Source organism: Leptopilina boulardi, unplaced genomic scaffold, assembly GCF_019393585.1.
Source record: "Leptopilina boulardi isolate dan_hultmark-lab unplaced genomic scaffold, ZJU_Lbou_2.1 LbouV2_325, whole genome shotgun sequence".
NCBI classification, from domain to species: domain Eukaryota; kingdom Metazoa; phylum Arthropoda; class Insecta; order Hymenoptera; family Figitidae; genus Leptopilina; species Leptopilina boulardi.
Window position 1 is genome coordinate 1,893,902 of NW_026137891.1, and position 22,017 is coordinate 1,915,918.

The 22,017-nt window shown below is 22.5% G+C and overlaps 1 protein-coding gene across 2 annotated transcripts; it reads left to right on the forward strand.

The window, feature by feature from the left end:
• Positions 1–6,860: 6,860 nt before the first annotated feature.
• On the forward strand, positions 6,861–14,990 carry LOC127284742 (protein dissatisfaction-like). Of its 2 annotated transcripts, none has more exons than XM_051310378.1 (7): positions 6,861–6,991; positions 7,252–7,367; positions 10,417–10,602; positions 11,195–11,338; positions 11,553–11,716; positions 11,997–12,243; positions 14,748–14,990. In XM_051310378.1, exons 1-7 carry the CDS (start codon positions 6,861–6,863, stop codon positions 14,975–14,977), a joined length of 1,218 nt encoding a protein of 405 aa, XP_051166335.1. In that variant the 3' UTR covers positions 14,978–14,990. The 2 variants fall into 2 exon arrangements, with proteins under 2 accessions (XP_051166335.1, XP_051166336.1); XM_051310379.1 differs by having other exon boundaries at positions 11,225–11,338.
• The last annotated feature ends 7,027 nt before the right edge of the window (positions 14,991–22,017 follow it).

The following is a 22,017-nucleotide window of genomic DNA, read 5'->3' on the forward strand; positions in this document are numbered from 1 at the left end:
AGTTAAAGTAACATAATAGAGTAACCGACTAGTCAAAATAACGTTATATTGAATTAAATTAACCTTATAGTTGTAGTAACTTTAAAAGTTTCGGCAACTATATAGTTCAAGTAACCTAATAGTTATAATAATATACTAATTAAAAAAACATTAATGAAAGTAACTTCAAAGTTTTGATAACTCGATTGTTAATAAATTAACTTTGTTTGAATGTTAAAGTAACAACAAAAAATATATATATATATTTATTACAAACTAAATTTCTATAATTGCTGATGGGAGATAATTATTATTGACGCATTTTTCACGGCTATTAAATATTGTTTATATATAAGGTGTTATCTGTGATTTAGTTGACTGATTTAATTTGATTCTGACCCATAGCACACGTGTCCACTTCACACAACTTGACAATGATTGCGTGACCAGGCAAACGATTTTTTTTTTATTATCTATACCTTATGGCTATAGCAACCAAGGAAATTAATAGTGGTTTTCTTATTTCCTTGGTCTGCCCGATGTCTGGCTTCATTAAAAAATTATTAACTATTGCAAGACATTGTCTTGAACTATATAGGCTTTTGTCCTGCTCTGACAATATTAACATCCGCTATTCACTATATTTACTCAAAATATATTTATATATATAGATATTAAAATAATTTTCTTATTTATAATGTAATGATTAATAAGAGTTTAATACATAAATTGTTAATAATTAATTAGTAGCTTAAAATAATTAAGGAAACTTAATAGTTGAAGTAACTAAAGTCAGAGTAACATGATAATTAAAGTAACTTAATAATTGGACTAGTGAAATATAGTTGAATTAATTTATAGTTAAAGTGATTTATAGTTGAAGTAACCTATAGTTAAGTTACTTAATAGTTAAGTTAACTTCTTAACCTACAGTTAAGTTACTTAATAGTTAAGTTAACTTCTTAGCTAAAGTAACATTCTAGCTAAAATAATTTCATCTGTTAAAGTAAATTTTTAATTAAAGTAACTTTATAACTGAAGTAACATTCTAGCTTAAGTAACTTTATAATTAAAGTAACATTGTAGAGAGAATAATTTTATAGTTAAAGTATCTTACAGTTAAATTAACCTATGGTTAAGTTAACTTAATAGTTAAGGTAACATTCTAGCTAAAGTAACTTCATAAATGAAATAGTCAAATATAGTTGAAATAGTTTATAGTTGAACTAACCTATAGTTAAGTTACTTAATAATTAACGTAGCTAAGTAACATACTAGCTAAAGTAACTTCATAGTTAAAGTAACGTAACTAATGTTATTTTATAGTTAAAGTAACTCATAGTTGAATTAACCTATAGTTAAGTTACTTAATAGTTAAGTTAACTTCTTAGCTAAAGTAACATTCTAGGTAAAATAATTTCATCTGTTAAAGTAAATTTTTAATTAAAGTAACTTAATAACTGAAGTAACATTATAGCTAAAGTAATTTCATAGATAAAGTAACATTGTAGCTAAAATAATTTTATAGTTAAAGTATCTTACATTTAAATTAACCTATGGTTAAGTTAACTTAATAGTTAAGGTAATATTCTAGCTAAAGTAACTTCATAATTGAAATAGTCAAATAGTTGAAATAATTTATAGTTGTAGTAACCTACAGTTAAGTTACTTAATAGTTAAGTTAACTTCTTAGCTAAAGTAACATTCTAGCTAAAGTAACTTCATAATTAAAGTAACATTGTAGCTAAGGTAACTTCATAATTGGAATAGTTAAATAGTTGAAATAATTTATAGTTGAAGTAACCTACAGTTAAGTTACTTAATAGTTAAGTTAACTACTTAGCTAAAGTAACATTCTAGCTAAAATAATTTTATCTGTTAAAGTAAATTTTTAATTAAAGTAACTTTATAACTGAAGTAACATTCTAGCTAAAGCAACTTTATAATTAAAGTAACATTGTAGAGAGAATAATTTTATAGTTAAAGTATCTTACAGTTAAATTAACCTATGGTTAAGTTAACTTAATAGTTAAGGTAACATTCTAGCTAAAGTAACTTCATAATTGAAATAGTCAAATAGTTGAAATAGTTTATAGTTGAAGTAACCTATAGTTAAGTTACTTAATAATTAACGTAGCTAAGTAACATACTAACTAAAGTAACTTCATGATTAAAGTAACGTAACTAATGTTATTTTATAGTTAAAGTAACTCATAGTTAAAGTAACTCATAGTTGAAATAACTTATAGTTAAGTGACTTAATAGTTAACGTAGCTAAAGTAACATTCTAGCTAAAGTAACTTTATAGTTAAAGTAAAATTTTAGTGAAGGGAAATTCGTAGCTAACGTAACATTTTAGCTAAAGGAAGTACATAACTAAAATAACATTCTATTTAAAGTAACTAAATATTTAAAGTAACATTCTAGGTATATAGTAAATTTTTTAAAAAAATAGAATTTCTCCTCTGAAAATTTTGATGAATCTCTGATTGGCCAAAAACAAAAATTTAATGAAATACTTGTTTTCGTAATTCTTTTTATAGAAATGAAGAAAAAAAAAGTATTACTAATATTTTTTAAAAATATAAATTTTAAAAATATATTAATCATAAAAACTAAGTTATTATACCTAATTTGCGTGTTTTTATGGTCTTTAAATAATCGAATATGACGCAGGATATGCCATTATTTATTCAACGTCTCGCTAGTAATTGGAATTAGCTTTTTTGAAGCAAAGAAAAAAAAAAAAAAGTCAAGTGACATGACAGAATCGAATAAAATAAATTTTAATCACCGTTTATTTTTATGCATAACAATTTTAATCCAAATTGATTTTAAGTAATTATTATTCAAATATTCCATATTTATAAATTGAATAATTTTTTAAAGTATCTTTAATAAGAGAGAGAAAAAAAACGAAAAGTTTTTCAAATATCAACGCATGTTTATATCGATATAAAGAAGTTGTATATATATTCTCGAGGGTGCATGACTTTAAATCATTTGAACATTATAGAAGAAGTGAAGCGCGAGAATAAATTGAAATCAAATTCAAATTAGTTTTGAAGGTAAAATCGTAAAAGAGCGATCGAGCCGTGTCACTTTTCTGCGAAAAGTCACACATGTTGGTGACTTTGAAAAAAATTTACATACTGTATATAAATATATATATATATATATTTTTTAATGCGAATATCAACAACGCCTTATGTCGAGTGAAAAGTATTGAAAAGTCATTGAATTGACATTAGATTTCATCGCGATTATCACCACAACGCCCTCTTCAAAAAATTTAATACAAACGATCAATAAATTTTCGATTACAATAAAGTACTACACACATGTGCATCCAGAAAAAAGATTTCTTTGATTCAAAGAAAGAAATTTTTTAGGACTTATTTTTGCCTTTGATACAAAGAAAATTTATTTGTTTCAAAGAAATTATTTTTTAAAAAAAAATTATCTTCGTTTCAAAGAAATTATCTTTTAAAAAAAAATTATCTTCGTTTCAAAGAAATTTTTTATTTAATTTAAATAAATATTTCTTTATTTCTATATTAATGTTAGAAATTTCTTTTAATTTAATGTACAAATTTCTTTGAATCAAAGAAATTTTTTTTTGCAACTAAGAAACTTTTTTTGTTTCAAAGAAAATTTTATTTTCCATGAAAGAAAATCAAAAAAATTGATTTCTTTGAATGAAAGAAATTTTTTTCTCTGGGTGTGACGCTACATAAAAAAAGGACCTTAGAGGCAAAATATTTTAGGTTATGTTTGTATTTTTTTGAATTGAAAATAGAGGATCGACTTTTAATAAAAAAAAAATCATATTTATTAGATTCAAAATAGTTAATAAAAACTGATTTTGATTTTACATAATTAAAAATAAACGTTTAATCAAGCTAAAATTATCACTAAACATAACCTAAAATATTTTTGCCTAAAGTCCCTTTTCTCGTGAAGCTTCAAATATATATTAAAATTCCAAATTTAATCATCAATTTTTTTGTATCTTCGTTTTAGTTTTTAGCAATAAAAAAAGTTTTCTTACTCTCTAAATTTTAATCACTAAATTTTTTAATTTTTTTTTTCTAATTTTATGAATCATATATTAAATATGCGGGTAGAAAATCGGATATTATATAATATGCAAGATTTTTAGAAAAAATAATTAGTGTCATATATAATAATAATACTTTTGGCTTTTTGCTCTGACATAAACAAGTAACATATGTTGAAGTACTTATGTCAATTGCATGTCGAGTGGCTTTGGGTTAAAATAGGGTTAAGCAATGCACCCTTAATGACATATCACGGCAGCCAACTGCTTTGCATGCGGGACCCCCCCATGTAAATACCATTTTTTTTCATAAAATATAAAAAAAAAATCTGTTTTACTAATTAAAAAAAAAAAAAATTTGTTTAAATAAATTTTCCTAAGAGAATTATTGGCAATTATTATTATTATTATTATTATTATTATTTTATTATCTTTTTATTATTTTTATTATTATTTTTATTATTACTTTTATTATTTTATTATTATTATTATTTATTTATTTATTTGGAACATAACGAGACATAATGGAAATTTGATCGCTCTCCATTATTAATTAATTATTAATTAATTGTTAATTAAAATAAAATTAAAAAATTAAAATAATAAATTAAATAATAAAAATAAATAGAAATAATTTTCAAAGTTAATTGTTAATTAAATTAATTTCAATTTTCGCTCACCAATAATTGTCTATTATAGTTTTTTTTTTCAATCCTTATTTCCTTATCTTATACAAAATGCAAAAATAAAATAAAAGTAATACAAAATAAAAAAAAAGAAACTGTAAAATAAATCTATATAAAATAATAGAAATTGTAAAATAAATCTATAAAATTCTTTTACTTCTTTACGAAGAATTTATATCCATATAGATCGTCGTAAATTGCTAAGCTTACATTGAACTTACATAAAATAATAAATATTCACTGAAGGGGGTTATAGGTACATTCGACTATTAAATCGCCAACTCGATATTTTCATATATATATATATACTACTTTACTTTTATATAATATTCAATCAATAATTGTTTCTCTCCGATAATACATAGACTGCGGTAATTATACAATATTTATATGCTATAACGATAAATAAATGTTTAGAGAAAATTAATTTAACAAAAAATTAATAGAATATAAATATGAAAATGAAGTTTTAAAATTGGTAAAATAATTCGAAAAAGAAATTTTTCTTTTCTTTTTAAAAGGAATTAATAATTTTTTTTTTATTAATTTTGAAAAATATTTTAATAAAATATTTTAATGAAAAAAATGTTTTAATAAAAAAAAAATATTTTTTTACGATTCTAAAAAAGGGAACCCTTCCCCCACCAAAAAAAAGAAGACAATGTAGAAAAAAGAGTATTGGAAAATTTCTTGAGGAAATCCTTGTGAAACTTTTTGTCTCTCTCTCTCTTTCTCGCGTTATATATATATACATATAAATTGTCGATCTTTTTACTTTGTCGCTCCCCTTTTAATGGTCTTATGGCGCCTGTCTCGATCTTTCTTACTCTAATAGAGAGAGGCGAGGACACCTGTAGGGTTCTCAGGCTCAATAATGCATCGAAAACATGGAGAAGCATCGCCTAGAACAAAAAGGGTGGTAAACCACATGTGGTGGTTACCTATTGCCACATGCCTTTTTAGCCCCCATAAAAAAACGACCATTTTTCCTATTCGATTTTCATCTATTATTCCTTATTTTTGACTCTTTTTATCGCAATGATATAAGATATAGAAATAAACCAATCATCGACATCACATTTAATACACAGTGATTGGATAATCGTTTGACTCTTATAATAATAATTATTATTATTATTAATTATTATTGGCGGAAAAATAGGCATTGAATGATTTTTTTTTAATAATTAAATAATAAATAAATATTATTTAATAAAAATATTGATATAAATAATAAATTTATTATTTATTATAATATATTTATTTCAATATAATAATTATTAAATATTTTGTTAATAAATAAATCTAATTTATAATTGGAAATGTTTTCTAGCCATAAATAGATTTTATTTGTTACAAAAAAAATTGTATTTGTTTTAAATATAATTTATTCGTAACAAATAAAATTTAGTTCTAACAAATACAATTTATTTGTTGAAAATAAAATTTATTTATAACAAATACAATTTATTTGTCGAAATTAAAATTTATTTATAACAAATACAATTTATTTGTTGAAAATAAAATTTATTTATAACAAAAACAATTTATTTGTCGAAATTAAAATTTATTTATAACAAATACAATTTATTTGTACAAATTAAAATTTATTTATAACAAATACAATTTATTTGTTTAAATTAAAATTTATTTATAACAAATACAATTTATTTGTAAAAAAATCCAATTTTTAAGTGTCACACATAAAATTTATTTGTAAAAAATAAAATTTATTTATAACTTTATTAATTTATTTAATTAATGTACAATAAACTATCGTAACCACTCAGTACTCTGTACGAATGGGCTTTGCCCGTATATTAACAATAAATAAATAAATAAATAAAAAACTAATACAATTTATTTGTACAAATTAAAATTTATTTATAACAAATACAATTTATTTGTTGAAAATAAAATTTATTTATAACAAAAAAAAATTAATTTGTGAAAAATAAATATTTATTTATAACAAATAAAATTCATTTGTAAAAAAAAATTAACAATTTATTTCGCTCTGGATGTAGTTTTCGAGAAAAACAAATTAAAATTTTTTTTTAATAAATAAATTTCCACTGTAAAAATGATAAATTCTGAATTTGTGTTTTTTTTTATATAGCCGAAATTAACCAAAAATGGAAGATGGTGGAAGAAATGAGACACTTTGTAAAGTTTGTGGTGATAAAGCATCGGGAAAACATTATGGAGTACCAAGTTGCGACGGATGTCGCGGATTTTTTAAACGGTCAATCCGCAGATATGCGAGGTAATAAAATTTCTTCAAATTTTCTCTTAATAATAATAATTTCTTTATAATAATAAACAAATTATTTATTATAATTATAATAGTTTAAAATTATATTATAAATATAATTGCTTAAAATTGTTATAATTATAATTGTTGATATTTGTTATAATAATTATTTATTTTTTATTTATTTATAAATAAATAATAAATAAATAAATAATAATTGTTTATAAAATGTTAAATTAATTGGAAATTTGTTTAAAAAAAAAAAAAAACAGAAATCTGGATTACGTTTGTAAAGAAAATGGCCGCTGTGTTGTGGACGTTTCGCGCAGGAATCAATGTCAAGCGTGTCGATTTACCAAATGTCTTCAGGTCAATATGAAACGTGATGGTATGCTTATTAACAATATACTAATTACTGCCTGCTTTAATTACTAAATGACCCCTTTCATTTCGCTTTTAATTTATAATTCTAAATTTAATTCCACTATCAATATATATAAAAATAAATTTGGCAAATTTTCTTTTTCCAACAAATAAATATTAATCACACAAATTTCAAAGTATCAAATTGATACCAAAAATATCAAATTGATACAAATTTTTATATCAATTTGATATTTTTGGTATCAATTTGATATTTTTAAATTAGTGTGATATTAATCAATATTAATATTAACAAATGTTATTAAAATATAATTTTTTAAAATATATAAATAAATTCAGTATTTATATATTTATGCATAAAAAAGTCAAAACTAATTCGACTTAATTAAAATAATTAATTAATTTAAAAAAGGCATTATCCGTAAATTAAAAAATAAATAAATATTAAAGATAAAATTATTATAAACATTTTGTTATTAATAATAAATAATGTATAAATTATACAAATAATCCATACCTTGGAATCCATAGTCGCAATGCTCTCAATGTAGAAATCTTCTTACACTCGCGATTAAATCAAAAAACAATTATATTTTACTAAAAAATACAAACGTAACACTCCCGAAAATCACTTGAAAGATTTAATCGAAAAAAATACTATTTATAAAGAACGATCGCGATTTAAGAAAATTTGAACACTCCCGAAAAAAAACAAAAAAGTAAATGAGAAATTTTCTAAAAATATTAAGTCTAATTTAAAAAATTTTTAATATTTAAAATTAAATTGAAAGAAAAAAATAATTAAACACATTTATTCTATGAACTAAGAGTTTTGAACGTTCATATGAACGAAATTTCTTTTGCTACTTCTTTAAGTACGAATTTTATTACAAAATATTGTTTTAAATATCTAAAAAGAAGTTATTAATTTAATAATTGTTTAATTTACTGTTTTATTTTACATGGTCAGCATAATTTTTAATAATTTATAGATTGAAAAAATTATTTCGTTCAGAACTTTTGGCTCATTTTATTCTCGACGAATCACAAATATTAACTGATGAATTAATAGAAGAAAATTCCTATTAATTTTCAACCATGCAAAAGGGTACAATCTACCTGAGATTATAAAATTAAAAGTGACCCCGCTCTTTATTGATAGCTCGGTTTTGAATGTTGCAGATTTTGAAAACAATAATATTGCAATGAAGTCATTTGTTTGGAAATAATTTTAAATTACTTTAAAATTTCAAAAATGAACAATTAAAACCTTTTTTAAAAATAAAATAAGCAACAAAATATATAATACATTTTAATTCATTGCGAAAAGAATTGTCAATTTTTTTCAAGTGTATCAATTATAAAAAAAAATTTGAAAAATAATTGCAGCTGCTGAATATAATGAAAAGGAAAATTTGATATATATATATATCAATTATAAATGAACAAGTGTGTAAATAAAAATGGTTGAACAACAATTACAATGCATATGTGTGTGTATTGGGTGTCGTTTGCCCTTTAGGTAAATAATAAGGAAAAAAAAAGAAAAAGAAGTATGGGGGAAAATATGACAAAAATGTTAAAGCACTAGCGGATCTCTATATTGAAGAGTCACAAAACGTATAGTGTCAGACACAGACCTAAAGTTCACAGCTTTTGTAAATATTGCGGGTAGCACCCCTGAAAGTTCAGACGAGCTCGAATAAACCAAACACTCGATTGCGTCGAGATATCAATTAGCAAAAGGGTCATGGGGGGGGCAGGAGGAGGAGGGCCATTAAGCAAAGCACCTTCAGTGCCTTTTATGTGTATTTTTATTTTAACCTTTCATATATAACCGATAAATAGAAAAATATATTGATTCCTTTTTTTTTCTATGACAAGTGTTTATACTTTAGGAAAAAAAAAAAGATTTGACACAATTTTTTTTTATATATGTCTTATTTACGGATCTGTGATTTTCTCCACAGAAAGTAATTTAATTTAAAAAAATAAATATATGACTTTAATAAATAATGTGGTAAATATTAGCGACTAAAATTGAAGAAATAAATGAACACGTTTAAACAAATCGAATCCCGAATTTTGATTTGAATTTATAAAAATTTTTGGATTCTAAATTTTCGCTAGCCTATTTAATTTCAAAAATATAAAAAATTTATATTATTACTTTAATCCTTTATGTGCATGATAAAGAGAAAAATCTGCCTTTTCCTTTTTTTGTATAATAAAATACTTTTTTGGGAAACAAAACAAATAATAGAGAACCAGAAATTGAAAAGATAAATGAACACGTTTAAACAAGTCGAATCCCGAATTGTGATTAAATTTTGCTGTGGGGGAAAAAAAGATTTGATACAATTTTCTTATTTACGGATTTTTGATTTTCTACACGGAAACTAATTTAATAAAAAAAAAATATTTGACTTTAATAAATTATGCGATAAACAATAGAGATTATAAAATTGAAGAGATAAATGAACACGTTTAAACAGGTCGAATCCCGAATTGTGATTTGAATTTAAAAAACGTTTCGATTCTAAATTCCTACTAACATTTACACTTTGGAAAATATAAAAAATTTATATATATATTGAACACGTTTAAACAGGTAGAATCCCGAATTGCAACTGTTGAGATGCTAAATTTACTTAGCCTATTTAGACTGAAAAAAAATTTATATATATAACATTGAAATTACTAAAAATTTTATATTTATACAATTATAAATTTATATTTATACAATTATAAATTTATATACTTATATAATTATAAACATTCAGAAATATAATTATTAATATATATAGAAACATATTTAGAAAAATATATATTTATAAATATATAGAAATATAAATTTTTTAAATTGAAATGTATATTTTATGGATTCAAATATAATATATATAGTGGATAAAGTGCGAGCAATTTAGGAAATGCTCAGTGCACAGTAATTGTCAAGTAAAGTGGCTCTTATAAGAAATATAGTATACCGTTTTTGTGGATTTTTTTTTCTTCTTTTTTCCATTTTTTTTTTTTGAAGGAAATGTCATTTTCAGCCGTTCAACATGAAAGAGCGCCGAGAAGCGCGTCATCTTTGGTGGCAGCAGCAAGAAGAACTCCATCGTCACTCTATCAGGGGGTTCCCCACGTTTATCATCCTGGAAGCGCCCCTTATCATCCACTTCTATATCCAGCATTTTTTTCATTTAAACCCACTGTGCCAACATTTTCTTCCAACGTTGGTAAGAGATCTACACTGAATTTTTTTAAAATAGTTCATTAATTTTTTCAATTTTTAAATATTTATTTTTCAATATTTATTTATTTTTTCAAGTTTTAAATATATTTTTTAAAATATTTATTTTTTCAATTTTTAAATATATTTGTTTAAATATTTATTTATTTTTTCGATTTTTAAATATTTAGTTTTCAATATTTATTTATTTTTTCAATTTTTAAATATATTTTTTTTAATATTTATTTATTTTTTCGATTTTTAAATATTTATTTTTTAATATTTATTTATTTTAATTTTTTAAACTCATTTTAAATAAAAAAAAATAATTTGCAAACAAATAAAAATCTTTTTTTTTATAAAAAAAAATTTTAATTAAAAAAAAACTTTTTCTTTTTGATAGTAATAACAACGCTACCTAGTTATAGTTATTTTTGTTATTCGGTTTTTAAGAAACATTATATTTTATGTTTCATTATTCTTAGTACTTCGGTACGAAAGGGCTAATTTTTCTTTCTTTGTAAGCCCGTTTACATGTAAATAAATAAATAAATAAATAAATTAATAAAAAATAAATAATTTCACTTACTTTTTTATAGATGTCAACGATCTATTACGTTTTTCCACAGCCACACATTTTTTTCCACGCACATCAAATGATATAACAACGGCAGCTAAAGAAGATGAAGTTACCAGTTCAGAGGAAGCTGGAAAAGTTGATGAACGAATCGATATTAAAAAATGTAATTATTCAAATTTTTTTGTTGTAAATATATTATTAAAATTTATATCATTTACTTATAACAATATTATTGTTACTTAATCATATTATAAATAATGAAAATAATAATAATAAAAGTTAATAACGATTTAATAATAAATTATAATAAATTATAATATATCCATAAATTTTTAATTGAGAACTAATAAAGAAATAAAAAATATGATTAATAATAGTGGATCCAGTTACTCGCCTTGTACCACAATTTATGGGCTCAACATTAACTGAGAATACAATGCCGGGATTATCAATTTTGCCAACTGAAAATATTTATGAGCTTGCAGCAAAATTACTCTTCCTTGCTGTGAAATGGCCAAGAAGTATTTCCTCTTTTCTTCAAGTACGTATCTCTTTCCTGTAAAAAGAAAAAAAATTTAACAATATTAGTAAAAATATAATTTATTTTAATAGTAAACAATTATTTTTATTTAAAATTATTTTTTTTGCTATATTTAATTATCTATAATTAATTAATATTTAAATTTTTTAAATTTATTTAATTACATTTTATGTGAATGAAAAATGATTTTTTTGTATTAAATAAATAAATAAATAAATAAATAAATATTCATTTTAATGATATTTATTGATTTTAATTAAATAATTATCTTTTTTAATAGTTATCCTATAGAGATCAAGCAATATTACTTGAAGAATCGTGGAGTGAATTATTTGTCCTAACAGCTGCACAATGGAATTTTCCCGTTGAAGAATCGGCATTGATACCAATAAATTTGCCAACTGATAGAAAACAAATTCTTCTTGATGAAACAAGAAGACTTAAAGAATTATTAAGAAGATGTGCAATGTTAAGAATTGATCATTCTGAATTTGCTTGTTTAAAAGCCATCGTTCTCTTCAAAGGAGGTACGTTATTATTTTTATTATTATTACTATTATATAATTACATTAAATTATTATATATATAATTTCAATAATTTCTTAATTATTTATACAATAAAAAAAATAATTTCGTTATTTTTATTATATATAATTATATTAAATTTAATTATAATTATAGATATAATTTTTTTTTATTTATTTCAAGTAATTTCCGCAATTATATTTTAAATTATTTTTCAAATAAAAAAAATAATTTTTCATAACATACCTTTTAATTTAGTAGAATGAAGAAACTGTAAATAGAAAAAAAATTATAACATGAGTAGTAAAGACTAGTTTCAGTAAGACATAATTTTTTTAATTTTAAGTAGTATCAGTAGTAAAGGCAAAATTTCAGTCAGACGAACATTTATAAATTTTTATTAAAATTACAGTAGTGAGGATCAATTTTAGTCAGACAAGACTTAATTTTTTTTTAAATTTTGGTATCAGTAGTCAGGGCAAATTTTCGTCAGCCAAAGGTTTCAAATTTTTTTCGTTAGTAGTGAATTTCAATCAACAATATTAATTGTCAAAAATTTTTTTTCCCAGTGGAAAAAATTGATTTTAGTTACACAAAATAGTCAAATTTTTGTTATTTCAGTACAAGTAGTAAAGGTTAATTTTAGTCAGCCAAAAACAACAAATTTTTGTGTTTTTGTTTTCAGTAGTAAAAATGTATTTCAGTCAGACAGAATATGTAAATTTTCTTCTTTTTAGAATAAGTAGTAAAATTAAGTTAAGTCAGACAAATACTAGAAATTTTATTTTTATTATTAGTAGTAAAAATACGTTTCAGTCAGACAGAATATAAATTTTTTTTTCATTTTTAGAATCAGTAGTAACAGTCAGGCAAGAATCTTAGTTTAATCTTTAAAAAAAATCTTAGTCAGGCAAGAACTACAAATTCTGTTTTTATTGTCAGTAGTAGAAATGTGTTTTAGTCAGACAGAATATGTAAAATTTCTTCTTTTTAGAATCAGAAATAAAAATGCGTTTTAGTCAGGCAGAATATATAAATTTTTTTACTTTTTAGAATCAGTAGTAAAAATTAAGTTTAGTCAGACAGAATATATAAAGTTTTTACTTTTTAGAATCAGTAGTAATAATTAAGTTTAGTCAGACAAAAACTACAAATTCTTTTTTTATTGCCAGTAGTAGAAATGTGTTTTAGTCAGACAGAATATGTAAATTTTCTTCTTTTTAGAATCAGTAATAAAAATGCGTTTTAGTCAGACAGAAATAGAATTTTTTTTTACTTTTTAGAATCAGTAGTAAAAATTAAGTTTAGTCAGACAGAATATGTAAATTTTCTTCTTTTTAGAATCAGTAGTAAAAATTAAGTTTAGTCATACAAAATATATAAATTTTTTACTTTTTAGAATCAGTAGTAATAATTAAGTTTCGTCAGACAGAAATAGAATTTTTTTCTTTTTAGAATCAGTAGTAAAAATGCGTTTTAGTCAGACAGAAATAGATTTTTTTTTTTACTTTTTAGAATCAGTAGTAAAAATGCGTTTTAGTCAAACAGAATATATAAATTTTTTACTTTTTAGAATCAGTAGTAAAAATTAAGTTTAGTCAGACAAAATATGTAAATTTTCTTGTTTTTAGAATCAGTAGTAAAAATGCGTTTTAGTCATACAGAATATATAAATTTTTTACTTTTTTAGAATCAGTAGTAAAAATGCGTTTTAGTCAAACAGAATATATAAATTTTTTACTTTTTAGAATCAGTAGTAAAAATTAAGTTTAGTCAGACAAAATATGTAAATTTTCTTGTTTTTAGAATCAGTAGTAAAAATGCGTTTTAGTCATACAGAATATATAAATTTTTTACTTTTTTAGAATCAGTAGTAAAAATGCGTTTTAGTCAAACAGAATATATAAATTTTTTTCTTTTTAGAATCAGTAGTAAAAATTAAGTTTAGTCAGACAAAATATGTAAAATTTCTTCTTTTTAGAATCAGTAGTAAAAATGCGTTTTAGTCATACAGAATATATAAGTTTTTTACTTTTTTTAGAATCAGTAGTAAAAATGCGTTTTAGTCAAACAGAATATATAAATTTTTTACTTTTTAGAATTAGTAGTAAAAATTAAGTTTAGTCAGACAGAATATGTAAATTTTCTGCTTTTTAGAATTAGTAGTAAAAATGCGTTTTAGTCAGACAGAATATATAAATTTTTTACTTTTTAGAATCAGTAGTAATAATTAAGTTTAGTTAGACAAAAACTACAAATTCTATTTTTATTGTCAGTAGTAAAAGTAGTGTGTTTCAGTCAGAAAAAACATTTTAAATTTCAACTAATAAATTATCAGTAGTAAAAATCGATTTTTAGTCAGACAAAGCTAAAAATTCTTTTTCAAACATAAAAAAATTATGTTTCACTCACTTTTATTTCCTAGAAATTTTTTTTTTTTTTTCATAAAAGCAATTTTTATTTTTGTTCGCAAAAAGAAAAAAGGAAAATGAATTTTTTCTTTCAGAATGTAGAGGGCTTTGTGAAGCAGCACGAGTGACAGCATTACAAGAACAAACGGTTGCCGTTCTTAGCGACCGAGGGGCCGGTAGAATAGGACAGCTTTTACTTTTATTACCACCAGCGCGAGCACTTTATCGAAGTACTCTACACGAGCTACTTTTTAAACCAACAGTCGGTGATGTCAGTGTCGAAAGGTTACTCGAAGATATGGTTCGAACCTCACGACCAAACTGAAAAAAAAAATTCAAAAAAAAAAACAAAATATATAATAATACAATAAATATAATAAAAATAAATTAAATTAATAATTTATAAGAAAAAAAAAATATATATATATATACAATTATAATGATAGCAAACAAGTTTGCTGACAAAATTGTATTGCAAAAAAAATTGGATCGTTAATGTTTTTCAAAATTTATTTTTTCAAAATATAAAAAAAAATCTAATTTTTCATCGTTATTTACTTTAGTGGAAAATTATATATTATCTAGATTTTAGTGTATTGTAAAAAGTAATTTTTTTCTTCTATTGAAAAAAATTTATTTGATTCAAATAATCGATTACTTGACAGGGAAAAAATGTTTCACCTGAAACAGCAATGAGTTTCACTGCGACAGGGATATGTTTTTACTAAAATCAGGAAAATTTTTCTTATTCTAGAAAAATAATTCGCTGTTCCAGATAAATTTTTTCTCTTGACTATTAGATAAATATTTATTTGTAATTTTTTTTTTAGATTTAGATTTAGATTTTGATATTTGTTTCAAATAAAAAAATTATTGGTCCAAATACAATTTAATTCAAATAAAAATAATCTGGTTCAAGTAAATATTTATTTGATAATAGTCAAAATTATTTTGAATCAAATAAATTTATTTTTAGTATTTAAAAAGAATAAATAAAATTTAATAATTAATTTCACATTACTTTAATGTAATTTGAATTTAAAAAAGCAAAAATACAATTGTCTTAGCAAACTGAAATTGAAATTTCGAAAAAAATAGTCTATAGTTGTAGGTATTAATAAATTTTAGTCACTTATTGGGATTGTGCATTATAAAATTTTCTTGGCAAATAAATAAAATTTAAAAAAACGAATTCGTAACATTTTTCTATTTTAAAAAATAAAAATAAAATATATAAAAAAAAAAAGTTCAAAACTGGGAAAAGTGAGGAAAAAAGGATATTGAAGAAAAATATGGGAAACACTTTTTTTTTTTTTTTATTAACTAGAATAATTTATTTTTTCACAGTAGAAAAAGGAGAATGTATCTTAAACTCATGGACTGCATTGTACTCATATATATACAATTACATACAATCCTCGATCGAATGTTACACATAAATTCATCATAAATTGATTTCTTTTTCCATTGTCCTTGGGCATTTGTAGAATATCTAAATAAAGTTCTTGTTTTTTGAATTTTTCAAAAATCAATCACTGATTTCAATTCAATCGTTTGAAAAAAATAATTACACAACAAAAAAAAATGTATTATAATATAATCAACGATTTTACAATATACAAAATTTCTATATTTCACAAATAGAGTGTGAGGAATTAGAAATAGAAAAAAATTTAAAACAAAAGGAAGAGAATAAACTAGAGACAAAATATAAAAATTCAAAATTTTTTTTTGGATTAAATTAAATCTAATGAAAATAATATTTAATATAGGAAATAATCGATCAAAAAAATAATTTACAATTATCGTCCAAAAAAATGCAGTGATAAATGAAAAATAATTAATCAAATTTTGATTTCTCAAGTGCCATTTTTTTTTTGTATTGAAGAAAAAAAAATTTTTTTTTTTTCGAATTGGACTATGGAAATCAGAGTTATATGATTCTTGTGTAAGCATTCACAAAGGCCAAAGTACATAATAAGTAAAGCTAGAAAGAAAAACAAAATACGGACAATCGTCTGGATTTTCGGATTTAAAAAAAAAAATTGATTTTTTTTTTTTGTCGAGCGATACTAATTAGTGTACATATAATTGTATATGATTTAAAAACGTTTTCCTTCTTCTCTTTTTTTTTTTGCTCTTCTACTACTTAAATGCTTATTAAATCGTTTTGCACAATTCTTTTTTTTATCTGGCTTTTTTTTTTAATCATTTCGCTTTAGCATCTAAACACATATTTAAACTTTAAGAATCCCTTTTGTCTTTGTTTTTTTTTTTGTATGTCTCTTTCGAAAATGAATTTTACACACATTGGTTCGAAAAAATTGTTTTTTTGCCTTCGAAATAAATTGGTCGATCGATTTTTTTTTTTGGAATTTGAAACCGAAATTAATTAATTTTGAATATCGATCGGACGTGCTTCGCTTCTGTAGTGAGGAATCGTCTCGCTCATCTCATCGTGACAATTTTGGAAAGTCGATATTTGTGATGAGAAGGCGTTACAAACGCATGTGCCTCGACGCTAAGAAAGCGTATTTTTTTTTTTTTTTTTTTTGAGCGTTTTTGAAAAAAAAAAATCGCTCTGGTTTTTTTTTTTTTATTTTTAATGAATGTGAAGAAAGAAAGAAAAAACACAACGGCAATCTACTTATTACCTTTCTAGGTATTTAACGCTAATTATGTAAAGGACAAAAATCTAACAGATTTCGGAATAATAACAAAGTCGTCGTATTCACAAATTAGGTTCGAAAAAAAAAATTTTTTTTTTTTACTAAAATCACATTTTATCGAACCACTGTAAATACAACGAAATATAACAGGTTTTCGGCTTTGACGTATTAACGAATTTTCAATGAAAAAAAAAAACTGGAAATTTTTTTTTCCAATTTTTTTAAAAAAAGAGGAATTGAAAATTCTCAGATGGAACTATTTACATTTTTTTTTGTTTTTTTTTTTTCAAGAGCTAACGTCGAAAAAAACTATATTTTTTCGAAGTTACCTATTGGAAAAAAAATTTACGTCGAAGCTCGCGAACACAATTCATTCTTAATAATTGTTCTATCATCACTATTTATGTATTTCACTTCAACTATTCATTTTTTTTTTTTCTGTGTGACAGTTTTTTCTTTTTCCAGGTGTTTTTTTCGAATTTTTTTTAACAATATTAACTAACTGAACAAATATAATAAAAAAAAACAAGTACCAATTTTTTTTTTCAGCTTTTTGATATAAAAATCTATACGGAATTGAAAAAAAAAAATAAAACACTTAACGAAACTAGCGAAGAAAATAAAGGGGGAATTTTTTTATAAAAAATTGTGGGGGTGTCATAAATAACGTACAGCGATATTTTGTTAATATATAGGCAGGTTTTGGGCTACTATTGCAATTTTACTTTTTTTTTATATATAAAAAATCTGTACATTCTTGAAATGAATATATTTGTATTTTATAGTAATATTAAAAAATCACTATGTACGATTTAATAGACGGCCCTGTGTCAAAAAAAATACTTATTTTTCTAGAAAATTTATTTTCTATTAGCTATTTAAAAAAAAAAAAATATTACGAGGTAGTTTTGTGAATACGATCACATTGCCACATTTGCGAGTGACCATCTTTGATATCGCGTAAATTTTCGGATTCACCAGCCGGGAGGAAGGAAAATTCAAAAAAAAAAATTCGTATTGAGAAAATAAGACAAAAAAATTATTTTTTCTATTTCTTTTTTTTTTTTTTATCGGCTGGTAAAACTGAATATTTTCTACGGCAATATTTATAATAAGCGATCGAAGAAGTCCTCGCAAAGGGGCAAAGGATCTTTAATTAAAATCCCTGTTCTATTGTAAATAACTATTGCACTTATGATTTGTTCATTCGGACTTTAACTGTGTTTTTTTTTTTATAATAATAATTTTTTTTAAGAAATAACATATTGTAGATATATCATTTACAAAAAAAAAAAATAAAAAAAAAAAAAAGACTCCCATTTTCACATCTTCGCTCTATTTCGCTCAGCGTTGAGTGATAAAAGCGATAAAATATACATATATGAAGTATATATAAGGTAAATATATTTTTTATTATATTTCTTGTACTGTACGTGTATTTGTCTGTGTGTCTGTGTGTTAGTGTATTTTTTTTTTTTAAGCGAGAAAATTATAAAAATTTCTTTCTTTTTTTCTTCGATATTTTATCTATCTATAATTAGTGCACGTACGAATTTTCAAACCAATTTATCGAAAATTTCAGGATTCCTAGAGTAAGAGTCATTCCCTCCAGAAAATTTTTTTTTTTTTTTTTATGGAAAGAAAGTGAAAAATTTTTAAATTTTGTATCTGGAGGGAAGTCACTTGTTATCAATCCTTAATGTCTATTTTAATTTTTTTTAATTTTTAAATGCTTCGTGTACTTAATAATGATTATCCGTATATCTATATATTCAGTAACCGTTAAACATTATCCACTAAAAGACACCGTATCCGTTTTGTCTAGAATTTTAATATATATGTTTTTTTTTTTTTGTACGAAACGGAGGCTAAGAAAGAGAAGTAAAAAGAGAGATTTTTTTTCCCTTTAATTTTGTCATTTACCAAAAATTAATTTTTCCAAATTTTTTTTTTATGAAATCTCTCTCTATTTCACTTTCTTTGACCGTGCAAAAAAAATTTTTTATTTTATTTATCCTTGTGAAAAACGATAGCCTATACGTGAACGTCTCTTTCTTATATCAACGCAAATTACGAAAAATCCGTAACACCGATTTTACTTTGAAGAAACGCGTTTTTTAATCACACGTCACTGAATTATTTCCTTTTTTTTTTTTTTTTGGCGAATTAATTCCCATTATTTATCGAATAGACTTTTAATTATCATTCATCAAAAAGACACAAAAAGTAGTAGTAAGTAGTAAGTAAGTAAGTAGTATTTTTTATAGTAGAAGCACTAGCAGTAGAAATTGTAATATTAGTTAGTCGTATAGTAGAACGAGTTTATTGTTTGATAAAGTAGCGATTAAAGTAAACTAAAAGTATTTATAGATGAAAAATAAAGGATTTAATTATGGCGAAAAATTATTATTATTATCATTATATTCGTAAATACGAAACTCGTCGCGAAATTATTTTTTCAATTTTTTTTTTCTGATTTTTACATTTTAATAATGAAAATTGTTTGTTGCACATTGAAAATTCTATTTAAATTAAAAAATTTCTTTTAAATTTGAAATTTATTTTTTTATTAAAATTATATTTTTATGGAAAATTATTTTTTATTCAATTATTTTTATGGAAAACTATTTTTATGGAAAATTATTTTTTATTCAATTATTTTTATGGAAAATTATTTTTTATTCAATTATTTTTATTCAAAAAATTATTTTTTATTAAATTTAATTTTATTCAAAAATATTTTCATTCAAAATTATTTTTATTCAAAATATTTTCATTACAATTATTTTTACTGAAAATAGTTCTACTGAAAATATTTTTATTAAAAGTATTTTTTATTGAAATTATTTTTTATTCAATTTTTTTTTTATTCAAATTAATTTTATTGAAATTATTTTTTATTCAATTTTTTTTTATTCAAATTAATTTTATTGAAATTATTTTTATTCCAAATTATTTTTTATTCAAATTAATTTTACTCAAATTATTTTTTATTCTAATCACTTTTTATTCAAATTAATTTTATTCAAATTAATATTTTATTTAAATCACTTTTTATTCAAATTAATTTTATTGAATCAATTTTTTATTTAAATCACTGAAAATACTGAAAATACTGAAATAAAATTAATTTTATTCAAAAATATTTTCATTCAAAATTATTTTTATTCAAAATATTTTCATTAAAATTATTTTTACTGAAAATAGTTCTACTGAAAATATTTTTATTAAAAGTATTTTTTATTGAAATTATTTTTATTGAAATTATTTTGTATTTAAATTTAAATTTAAAATTAATTTTATTCAAATTATTTTTTATTCGAATCATTTTTTATTCAAATTATTTTTAATTCAAAGTATTTTTCCATTTTTCAATAAAAGTATTTTTAATTCAAAGTAAACTGATTTTTTTTTTCAAAAGCAATACAATTTGAAAACATATTTTTCATTTTCAAAAATAAAACAATTTTCATTCGTTACAAAAAAAAAATTTATCCAAATTTTCATTTTTTTTTCTCTTCTGGTATTTTTTTTGTGAATTTTTCAAAATCTGAATTTGTTAAACGTTCGAACGAGTTCCGGAAAAAAAAATGTAGAAAGGAAAAAAATTAAAAAATAATATAATTGTAGCAAGTGCGAAACAAAAAAAAAATGCAAGCGCGGAGGTTGGACTCCGTCGGCAATGCGCGTAACTATAAAAAAATCTTAAGTATCATGATTACGTATAAAAAAAAAAAAAAAAAAATTGATTAAAGTGTCATTCAAATTGACGTCGTGTCAATTCTCTCGATTATTTATTATTATATTGGATTTATTTCTCGTATGCATGCAAATCGTCATTAAACGTATATCCTCTATATATTTAAATTGTGATGCCAACAGTCCCAGTGTTGTACTAGGACATATCTTCACGCGCGCCTTTTCGGTTTTTTTTCTTTTTCTTATTTTTTTTTTCTCCTCCTCTTTTTTTTCTAATTCGATTCTGATCGCTTGTCAGTATCCCTCGTCTCGATGGCTGATTACGCGCTTTTTTTTTTTTTTTTTTTTTCAAAAACCAATTTTTTATGCATGAAAAAGCCGAATAGAATGCGCGTTTTGAGCGGGTTTTTTTTTTCTTTTATTTTATTCTCCCGATTTTCGGCTTTTTTTAACAAGAAAAGTTTAAATATACAACACACACTGAAAATGAAAAAAAAAATTTTTTTTTTGAAAAATATTACTCATTTCTACTGAGAATATATATTTTTTTTTGGGGGGTTGCGATTTTATTGAGACAACTTTTGTTCTCGATTTTCCCGGAGGGAGAAAATGTAAAAACTTGTTGAGGTAGTAATCTTCTACTCTGAATGCTTCAAAATTACTCATTTACATTTTTTTTTTTAGTGTGCTTAATTTAAAACGCGCCTCGTTTTCCCAGACTCGCGGATTATTAATTTTGGGTTTTAGTATTATAAAAAAAACGCTTTAGAAAAAAATGGCAGTTATTTGATAAAAAGCGTTTTTTCGAAAAAAAAAATTCAAAATACCGTTAACATATATATATATATTTTTTTAATTCTCGCTATTGTTTTCATTAATGCCAGTTGCGGATTTTTAAGGTCACCTTCGGCAAGATCGAAGCGCTAGAGTAAATATTAAGAATTATATAATATACCGGCTATACAATCTGCTTATTTTTTTTATGTGTATTTTGTGT

Coding starts and splice junctions, on each gene's coding strand:
- LOC127284742 (XM_051310378.1), top strand. CDS start 6,861: ATGGAAGATGGTGGAAGAAATGAGACACTTTGTAAAGTTTGTGGTGAT. Junction 6,992..7,251: donor TCAATCCGCAGATATGCGAG/GTAATAAAATTT, acceptor AAAAAAAAACAG/AAATCTGGATTACGTTTGTA. Junction 11,339..11,552: donor ACGAATCGATATTAAAAAAT/GTAATTATTCAA, acceptor GATTAATAATAG/TGGATCCAGTTACTCGCCTT.